This window comes from Emydura macquarii, unplaced genomic scaffold (assembly GCF_026122565.2).
Source record: "Emydura macquarii macquarii isolate MOO-44397 ecotype Brisbane River unplaced genomic scaffold, CSIRO-AGI_Emac_v2 contig_2170, whole genome shotgun sequence".
Taxonomy (NCBI): domain Eukaryota; kingdom Metazoa; phylum Chordata; order Testudines; family Chelidae; genus Emydura; species Emydura macquarii.
This window is the reverse complement of record NW_027132307.1, coordinates 356,908-367,474: the sequence shown is the minus strand read 5'-3', so window position 1 is coordinate 367,474 and position 10,567 is coordinate 356,908. Positions and strand designations below refer to the sequence as shown.

General features: G+C 48.0%; 1 protein-coding gene across 1 annotated transcript; it reads left to right on the top strand.

The window, feature by feature from the left end:
- The first annotated feature begins 3,750 nt into the window (after positions 1-3,750).
- On the top strand, positions 3,751-10,314 carry LOC137160185 (olfactory receptor 52P1-like). The gene is made up of 2 exons (XM_067558636.1): positions 3,751-3,759; positions 9,352-10,314. Exon 2 carries the CDS (start codon positions 9,376-9,378, stop codon positions 10,312-10,314), a length of 939 nt encoding a protein of 312 aa, XP_067414737.1. The 5' UTR covers positions 3,751-3,759; positions 9,352-9,375.
- The last annotated feature ends 253 nt before the right edge of the window (positions 10,315-10,567 follow it).

The window sequence follows — 10,567 nt, the reverse complement described above, 5'->3', positions numbered from 1 at the left end:
ACACCCTGAAGTCTCTAGGTCGGCAGACCCAGCCCCTCAGAGGAAGCATTTCAGACATGAACCTTGCCTCGCTTTCACCAGTCTCAACTGAGGCAAGGCTCCACTAGGACATGTGGCAGAGCTACAAGAGAAGGCCTCCTCTCTCGTTGACCCACGGGGCTGAACCCACAGGAAACCATGGGGTTCAAAGCAGAGCTTTTGAGGGTGCGACTCAAGATGGCACACCAGAACAGTATCTGGATCTAATCCCCTTGTGTTTTGGACTGTTTATCCGACTTCTATCGAGTGTGAGCCCATATTAATTCTGACCGCTGGGTACCACGCGTGATAGGACTGGGATACTCCCTGCAGTTCTGTTGTTTTCCTCCTTCCCACCCTCCCTCTCCATCCCTCTTCAGGGACCCTTCTCATGAGCCACTTCTAATCCAGGACATGCAATTGCCCTTAAAAGAGGAAGCGGTAGAAGAGGTTCCTCTGGAGATAAGGGGCAAGGCTTTCTACTCCTGTTATTTCCTACTCCCGAAAACAAAGGGCCATCTCAGACCCATCCTGGACCTGTGAAAACTCAACAGATTCATGAAAGGGCTGAAGTTTTGCATGGTCTCCTTGGCCTCCATCATCCCTTCTCTGAATCTAGGGGACTGTATGCTGCTCTCGACTTGAAGGATGCACACTGTCACATCTCAGTCCTTCACAGTCACATAAGAGTTCTCCAATTCATAGTGAACTAGGGTCAATACCAGTTTACTGTCCTCCCCTCTGGCCTATCAGCAGCTCCTCACGTATTTACCAAGTGCATGGCATTTGTTGCAGCTTTTCTTAGGAAACAAAGGGTCCAGGTTTCCCCTCACTTTGATGATTGGCTGATCAAAGGCCGCAGCAGGGCACAGGTGGTGTCCAAAGTGAGCTTGATACAGACAACCTCTGAGAAGCTAGGCCTGCTAATAAATGTTCAGAAGTCAAGTATTATTTGAACATGTGAGAGAGTTATCAGAGGGGCAGTCCTCAACTCAGTCCAGGACAGAGCCTTCCTTCCAGAGGCCAGGGGCAGCATCACAGAAGGTCTCAGAAGCCATCCTACCACCATTCAAAACATTGCCTGAAACATCTGTGGCGTATGGCCATATGCACCCACATTGTGCAACATGCGAGATTGAGGCTCAGACCTCTGCAGTCCTGATTAGTGTCAATGTATGGACCAGACAGGGACCACTTAGACATGGTGATCACACTTCCTCACTCAGTAACCAATACCCTCTTTTGGTGGTGTGCCCAAGGTCAGTTTCTCGAGACAACACCCTTCACTGTCTCCAGTTACGAATGCCTTGACATTGGGGTGGAGGGCTCATCTGGGGTCTTTGGTGCCAGGCGGAGTTCTTGCTGCATATCAATGTTTCAGAGCTCAGAGCAGTGCAGACTATCCAGAACCACCTGGAGGGCAAAGGCGTGTCTGTTCTTACAGACATCATGACAGTGTTGTTCTAAATGAACAGACAGCGTGGAGTACACTCCTCTCCCTAGTGCCAGGAAGCCTTCCCCCTGTGAGAATTCTGTGTGAGCCCTCAATCCATCTTGAAATTTGTCTTCCAGGGACCCAGAATGAGAAGCGGATCATCTCAGCAGATCCCTCTAAAAACCAGGTGTGGTCCATTCACCCAGACACCATGAATAAAATCTTCCAAGGGTGGGGAGTTCCCCATGCAGGCTTTTTCGCAACAAGGCACAACAGGAAGTGTCTGCAGTTCTGCTCCTGCCTGAACCACAGCCCAGGATTGGTATCAGGTGTATTCCTTCTACATTGAGAGGACCATCTTTGCTATGTGTTCCGCCCACTCCACTCATACACAGAGTTCTGCTAAAGGTCAGGAGGGAAGGAACTTCCATGATCCTGATAGACCCAGACCAGCCTCATCAACATTGGTTCACCGCCCATCTGGATCTTTTGGTGGAGACTCCAATTAGCCAGCTCAGGTCCCAGCTCTCATTACCCAGGACCAAGGTAGCCTACATCACCTGAATCTGGAGTTGATCCATCTCATGGCCTGGAAGCTCATGATTCCCCACAGCCATATTTTACTGGACAGTTGAAAATGGGAGCACGAATGCTGAGAGGCCAATGAAAATGATACAAGGAGACTCTCACTGCGATACACTAAATAAAGTTCTCAAATCTGGAGTGGGGATGTTAGCAAGAGTTGTGGGGACTCTGAAGGGGGAGAATAAGTGTGCAGGACTGTTCCTGCACTGACTGGGGGAGGAACACACAGTGTGCGGGGCAGGGTGTGCGGTATCCAGGTGACAGTGGAGCAGAGTCCTGAAATAGGATAAAAGAAATAGCTTGAGATAAACGAGCACTGCTGTACCTCAGGGTCTGTTTCTGACGAGAACTGGTCAAAAGCCTTTCTAGCAGCTGTTTAGTCTCAAGATAGTTACGAGGCCTGGCTGCCGGCAGGGACGGAATGCGGAGGAAGACCTTAGATAGGGACAGCTGAAAAGTACGAGGCCAAAATCTCCCTAGATAAGTAGTTTTAGTATGTATTGCCATGGAAACTCTGACGTGAATACACTTGTTTGTGTAAGGCTATAAAAGCTTTTAGAAATATATGTTTAAGGTCACCCCTAGCATATAGGGACCACCTTCTTTACGTAAAGAATAAACTATTGACTTTGCTAAACTGCTGTCTGGCTTATTTGGACCATCCTCTGGGCAACTGACGTGTAAGTAAGGACCCCTGAGACTGGATTCTTCCACAGTCCTCATATGGCCCTCCTCACTGTTGGTCCCAATATGGGCATCCCATAATTCAGGATTTTTATCTTCACAACTTTCTGAGGCAGGGAAGTGCTGTCCCTATTTTACAGAGGGGAAACTGAGGCCCAGAGTAGATTACGAGATGACACATCCAAGGTCACACAGGACCTCTGTGGCCGATCCAGGAATTGACCAGGTCTCCTGAGTTCCAGACCAGCGCATGATCCCCTAGACCCCAGGGGGAGCTTGTCAAAAGCACAAGGGCAGTGGGCAGCAGAATGTGGATGGACAATGGGCACCTCACTCGCCTCTGAACATCTCCCTGCACCCTCCCTACCCCAACGACAGCCCGTGCAGTTACTGTAGCTGGGGTAAAGAGACAAAGGCCGTCAGTCCACAGGCTTCAGGGCACGTGCTGATCACTGAAGGGGACTCAGGAAGCTGCGCTTCCCCATTGCAGGATATTGCACCCAGAGGCTTTTATGACTAAGCTGGGGCAATCTGTATTGCCCTCTGTCAGAGAGGCTATCGAATGGGAGGGACTGTTACTCAGTATGGAAATCTTACGTTTGAAACAGGGATGCACAAGTGCCTGTCCAGGTGCACGGCGTGGTCTCAGGGATTCAGCCCAGGGCTCATCCGCCGGGAGTAGCCTGACATGCTCAGATTCTATGACAATGAGCAGCAGCACAGAAATGCTGATAGATAAATGAGAACGTCCAACCCTTGGCTCTTCTTTTCTCCCTGGGGTTTTAGCAGTGCAGGACAACTCTAGCAAGTCTGCAAGTCTCAGTTTACCCCGATAATCTGAGCCTCTGTTATCAGTGAATTTTCTCTTTACCCTCTGGAGAGGTTCTTATGCTGAAATTCTCCCGAGTCTATTTTCTGTCCTTCCACCTGCTCATGGAGCGCAGGGAATTGTCCAACACTCCTGGTCAACCTGAGAGTCCACAAGGACTGTACGGGGGAATCATAAAGGTTCCTGTCCAGCATTGCGAGTGTCAGACGTGAGATTCATACACTCATTCTCAGGTCACAGTAAGGACATTTCTTCTCTCTGCTGTGTGGGATTTCGGTGAGTTGCCTGTTTCTGCATCAATGTTAGTGCTAATCGCTCGGGAAGGGTTGAAGTCAGGTCAAGAATACTCTGGGCAGGAATTCTCCAGCACGGAGACTTGAACTGTTAAATATTGTCAGAAACATGAGGGGATTTAAAACTGGAACTAAAGATTTATTGTAAATAGTTTAGACAAATATTTTCTTTAAGATAATTTCCTTCTCTCTTACTGTGTCCTTCCATCTGTCTCAGTATCTCCCTTTTCCTGGTCTGTGAAGTTTTTTCTCTCCTATACTCAAATTCTACAATTCAGCCACTTTACTGCCAGTTTAAGAAGTGTAGCCAGATCCTTTGCAGTGGGTATTTGTGATACCCAAATTTCACAACACGAATAGGTCACACAGGGTTTTACAGACTGGCCAGATTCTGCTCTCACATTCTGCCTTCATTCCAGATCACTCCAGATTGACATCGACATCACTGATGAGTAAAATCAGGGCCCCTGTGTTTTGAAATCCCCATTTTTCATGCTTGGTCTCAGGGTGACACATAAACTGGGGGTCTTCCTTCAGATTCTTTCAGCACCCGAACAGAATAGCTCTCGCTGCTGCAGGACCTGAAACCAGGATCTTCACATCAGGGAGCCTAAAGTTCCACACTAAGGGTGAAATCTTGGTCCCGTTGAGATCAATGGCAAAACTCCCATCAGGGCCAGGATTTCACCCCAAATCCACATTTAGGACTAAAATAAAAGGCCTGATTTTCACCGTCCATAAGTCTCCATTGACTCCAACTGGAGTCGTCCTACGGCCTCTAAGGATGGGTGAGCTCAACTGGACCAGAGAAGAACTGAGAGGAGAGAAGCTGAAATCTTAAACTCACAGCTTAGAGGTTCAAAACAATTATGGTGACTATTTTTTTTCAGAGGAGTCTCCTCTCTCTGTTCTCCTCCATCTCTCCTTCAATAGAGGAAAAGATGCACCAAAATGTAGTGAAAATAGAAGCATGTTTCTGTCTTAGGGGGAACCAGGCAGCATTGGAAATCTGACTGGGGGACATCCAGGAACGGAATGTGTGTGTGGGGGCGGGTCGGGTTACGCAGTATCCAGATCACAGTGGTGTGGAATCCTGAAATAGGGAATGGACATCCTGCCTAATTCACACACCAAAGAGGTGTAACTAGCCCTCGGCAGTCTTCCTGGGCAGGGGGGTGTCTCAGACTGTAATGCAATGTGGACACACTTTAGTAGATTGTCTCTGACACCTTCCCCATCCAGCCCAGCCCTTCTCCTGTGACCAATCCCACAAACAGCCTCCTGACAACTTCAGCTATTGCCAACATGGAAAAGCAACATCAGGAAGTTGTGTCTGGGTTTCTAACTGGCAGGAATTCGCTAAAGCTTTGTGTCGTTTTGAGGAAGAGTTACTAGCTCTGGCTCCTTTTAGTCTCCATGTCCTCTCTCCCCACCCCTCAGGTCTGTCCCTCTCCTTCCCTGCACATGCTGAGCTGCTGCTGGGGTTCCCCTCACCCTGGACAGGCTGTGCAGGCTGCTCCTCCTCCATCCCCCCTTTCCCCGGTGCAGCCAGACCCAAAGTTTAACCCAGGCTGTGTAGATATTTGTATGAGCTGTCACTGTGTGCTGTGTCCGGCACCTGGTGTTGATCCTGGGTCAGTGGGGTCACTGTGTGGCAGTGCTGGGGGTTGTGGAGGTGGGGAGGAGGGTGCACACGGACAGGAAGGCGGAGCTGGAGTTTGTGGGGGCAGGGTTTGGGGGCACAGACAGTCAGGCAGCGCTGGGGTAGTGGGAGTGGGAGGGAGCTCTACAAGGAGAAGCGGGAGGTGCTGGGGGTGGTGGGGGCAGACTGGGGGTACATGGACAGACGGGCAGCAATGCTGAAATTCAATTTTTCTTTCTGATTGTTTGTCCTAGGCTAGTGGTGGGAGCTTTCCTGGCCCCGACTATGGCTGGGCAGGTCTTAGGGCCTCTTTCCTTGCCAAGCCATAGAATTGTAACCTGGGTGTCAGACCCTTTACTCATTTTTTTCCAGGTTTTTTTTTTTTTTTTACGGTTGTTGAATATTAATTACGGAACTTGAGTCATTTCGCCAGTGGAAAGAACCATTGATCTTTGTTCCTCAGCTGGTTCCATCTCCCATCAGATCTGACCCCATCTATAATCTCCTTCCCTCCCCCCAGGCTGCTCTGATTCCAACACTACGTTGGGCACCAGCGTCTTCTCCATGTTTCCCAGTCACCCCTGGCCCCCACAGCCTCTGAGCCACCGCAAGCTTCCCACAACTCTTCCTCTGAAGGGGTGAGGTGCCCCCTGTCCTCCCTGTCCCTTGGCTAAGGGGGGATCAGAGACAGTTTCTCTCCAGTAAGGAACATCACACAAACAGTGGCAGATGCCAAGGCACCTGTGCTGTGCTGCTGCTGCTCTTGTTGCTCCCACACACACCGTGTGGGGCTTTGGGTTCTGCTGCACAGCAACAACGAGCAAGCTGAGAAGTGTGCACAGTGTATAATGAGAGCTGGCAACTCTGGGTAATAGCAATGTTCTGTAAATGCAGGAGTCGCTGGCTGACACAATGAGCCACTGGGCCACAGAGCCTAAACCCGGGACTCTCTGGGATTGTCTGTTAGTCAGCTCTGTTAGCCATTAATGGGGAGAGTTGTACAGACATTCCTCAGGGTGGAGATTTTATAGGATCACGTCGGTATTTTTCTCATCTGAAATATTCCTCCTTCACATCCCTCAAATCTTGTTCAGAGTCACCTCTTCCCACGACCCAGTCCCCCATTCTGTGAGCACTGCCTGCTTTCTTTGGTCTTAGACGTATAAATCTACTGAGCTATATGAGAACACATATTGTCTGCTTCGACTGAGGTAATAAACCAATCCAGACTGATCTGAATCAGTCACCTGTCCTCCTCATTATTTACAATCCCCCAACTTTTGCAGCACCTGCAAACTTTATCAGTATTCAAGCATGAGATGTGTAAGCAGCTGGGTTGCTGAAGGGTGTCTCTGCTTACCCCTGTCAGTTAACAAAGCAAAATAACAAAACCACTGTACTTGTTATGTCTCAGAGACAGCTGGGCACCTTCAAGAAAGTGTCTCACCAAAAGAAACAAGGGATGTAACAAAGCACAAGATCCCAGCCAGCCATGATAATGTCTGTTTCCATGGGGAAAACTTGGCTCCTTTCTAACAGAGGAATTGCATCGTGGATCAAACCTATGGTCCATCTAGTCCAGTGTTCTCTCTCTGCCAGCGACAACCACAGAGGCTGCCAAAGAAGGTATTGGGGGGATCATCTGATCTTCATGAAGGTGTCACCTTAGTGCCTAACAGCCGGAGATTGGCTTGTGCCCTGAAACACGCAGGTGTACAGGCTTTCCAAGATATTTATTTAGCTGTAACTATTGACATGAAAGATTCTTTCTATCCATATAAATGTCCAAAACCTTTCCAAATTTAGCTTAGCTACTTACCTCAACTTCATCTTGTGGCAATGAGTTTCTCTGTCTAATTATGCACTGAGTGAAGGAAGCATTCTTTTTTTAATGAGTTTTGAATTTGCCCTGTTTCAGTTTAATTGAGTAACCTCTTGAACTTGTGTTATGAGACAGGGAGAACACATGCTTGAAATACTCTCTACCAGTCAGTATTTTATTGACCTCTCAAATCCCCTCTTATTCCTCCAATTTCTAAGGTAACAACCTGTGGAAGAACCCAAACTCAGGGGTCCTCACTTACAAGTCCATTGCCCAGCGGATAGTCCAGAATTAGCCAAACAACAGATTAGCAAAATCAGAGTTTATTCTTTACGTAAAGAAGGTAGTCCCTTCAAATGTAAGGGGCGACTCTTAACATAAGAATTTAACCATATTTATAGGCTGAAATAAACAAGTCTTTATACATCACAGTTTCCATGGTCATACATACTAAAAAAAATATTACCTAGGAATTTTCTAGCTGAGTATTTGCAACTTTCCTTATCTAAGTTACAAGGTCTTTCTCTGCATTCCATCCCTGCTGGCGTTTAGGCCTCTTAACTATTTTGTTTCTTCAGAACATTCTAAGATTAAATAACTGCTAAAGACATTTTCCATCTCAGGCTTTTTACAGCCATTTCTAAAATCAGTTCTCAGCAGAAACAGAGACCCCCATCTTCTTTTCCCTTCACAAACCCCAGTCTTTTCACCCTCTGTCCCTGTGAGCATTTTCCCAGGCCCTTGATCATTCTGATCTGGTTCTGCAATACCCTGTTTGAGAAGGGTGCTCAGTACCGCACAGAGGAGTCCATAGGAGGGTGAAGAATTGACTAATTGATCTCATGGCACTGAATTTTCGGTATTATTCCCCATCCCACTCATCCTGTGCCCCAACTTTTTCCTTAGTTTTTGGCCATGCTGGCACTTTGAGCAGGGCTTCACAGAGCCGAGAGCTGAGTACGGTCACACCACGTCCCTCTCCTAAGTTCATAGAGTTAAATTTGAACCTTGTAAGGTGTTGGAGGTGTTCAAGTTTTTCCTTCTGTCGTGGAAAAGAATCACACTGCTACATTTTAGAGTTGGATCGGGTGCAGCTTTAATTGTGACACACACAATCACATAACCATAGCTATGGGGAATACTATAGCCATAGGGAAAACCCAGGTGGCTATAGGGAAGTCAAGCAGCATGTCTGGATGCTGGGCAAATGTACTTCAACTGGCTAACAGATACAAAAGACTTATATAGGGGTTGCTTAGGTTCATTTACATGTTAATCGTATAGTGGAATTTGATTAACAGTTTATACTTAACAGGAAAGACAATCACAATGCATAGTGGGGCACACCAGACGCCCTCACAGGAACACCCAATGAGTCACTTGATTATACAATTAGGTTTTCAGGGACCCTGGTTAACTCCTGAAGATGGGTGGTGACACAATACTTGTTCAAATGCTAATTTGTATGGAGTGAGTTTCTATGGGGCCAGTAAGACAAAGGGGGACAGGTACTGGTACTTATCAAAACAGGTGAAGTCTGTTCAGACTTCAATTAAGGCTCATAACAGAGAATTGCCTCTTGGGTGTGGTTCAAAGACCTCTTGTGGGATTTTAACATCTTTATCCTAATTTCAGTTGAGGCATTCTGTTAATGGTTTAGCCTGGGGCTTCTATTTCAGTTTCAGGCTACAACTTCAGGCCAGGCCTTCCATGACCAGTTCCAGGCCAAGCATTCTATTAATAAATGTAATGCTTATTTCTTTGATTCCACACTTCCAATGGGCATGTACGTTGCACTGATTGACATTGAACGTCATCTCCCATCATGTTGCTTGTTCACCGACCTTGGATGTCTGAGGCCATCTCTGGATTGGATTACAGCCTAAATAATTTGTTCCTCTATGCAAATGCTGCCACCTCACTGCTCAACCCCCTTTCTAGATTCTTAATAACAGAGAATATTTACCATGCTATTTGTTACCAAGTGCCTAAACCCTCTCTCTGGGCTTCTCTCCCTTCAGAGGCATCCAGAGCATTTTTGAGCCTGATTAGTGCATCGACCACCTCATGGCAGCTTCCAACCTCACCCCCTCTGGCCCGTCAGCATTCATCCTGAACGGCATCCCGGGGCTGGAAGCTGCCCACATCTGGATTTCCATCCCTTTCTCTGTGTTCCACATAATCACCTTGTTGGGAAATTTCATGGTTCTTTTTGTTGTCAGTAAAGAGCAGACCCTGCACAAGCCCCTGTTCCTGCTGCTCTGCATGCTGGCGCTCACAGACATCGGTGGGTCTACCTGTGTCGTGCCGAAGGCACTGTGCATATTTTGGTTCAGTTTCAAAGACATCACTGTGGACGGCTGCCTCACCCAGATGTTCTTCCTTCACGCGGTTGCTGCTACGCAATCAGCCGTTCTTGTGACAATGGCCTTCGATCGCTACGTCGCCATATGTGACCCTCTGAGATACGTCACCATCCTCACCAATGCACGAATCACTAAGCTAGGGCTAGTGGGTTTGATACGAGCTGTTCTCTTGGTTCTGCCACAGCCCCTGCTACTGCGGAGGCTGCCATTCTGTGCCAACCGCGTTATCCCGCACACCTATTGCGAGCACATGGCTGTGGTGAAGATGTCGTGTGGGGACACCAGAGTCAACCGGACATACGGCCTGATGACAGCATTAGTGATCATCGGGTCAGACCTGACACTCATTGGCCTGTCCTATGGGCTGATCATCCTGGCCGTCCTCAGGATTTCCTCCAAGAAAGCCCACAGGAAAGCCCTCAACACCTGCACAGCCCACATCTGTGTGATGCTGTTGTCTTATACTTCATACCTCTTCTCTGCCCTGACACACAGGTTCGGACAGGACATCGCTGCCCACGTTCACATCCTCTTGGCCAACCTATATCTCCTTGTTCCCCCCATGCTCAACCCTATCATTTATGGGGTCAAAACCAAAGAGCTTCGTGATAAAGTGGGAAAATACACCTGCAGAATGTGATCGCCTGGGGCCACTGACTTTAAACCTGCATGACAGGAGGGGGAAAGGATGTCTCCTCGTTAATCAAGTGTGCTTTGTCCCAATTTGGCTGAGCTCAGCCTTGTGGCAGTTCACAGTTTGAAAGTTCATCACACCTAATGTCCTATCACTCCATCACCAAGCACTGCTCTCTCAGACCATCACTTGATCTCTTTCAGTGTCACTCTTCCTCCCACACGTCCTCACACCCTGTCACTCGGCCTTTCCATGACAT

What these genes read in the sequence shown, in the direction of transcription:
- LOC137160185 (XM_067558636.1), top strand. Translation starts at nt 9,376, where the DNA reads ATGGCAGCTTCCAACCTCACCCCCTCTGGCCCGTCAGCATTCATCCTG.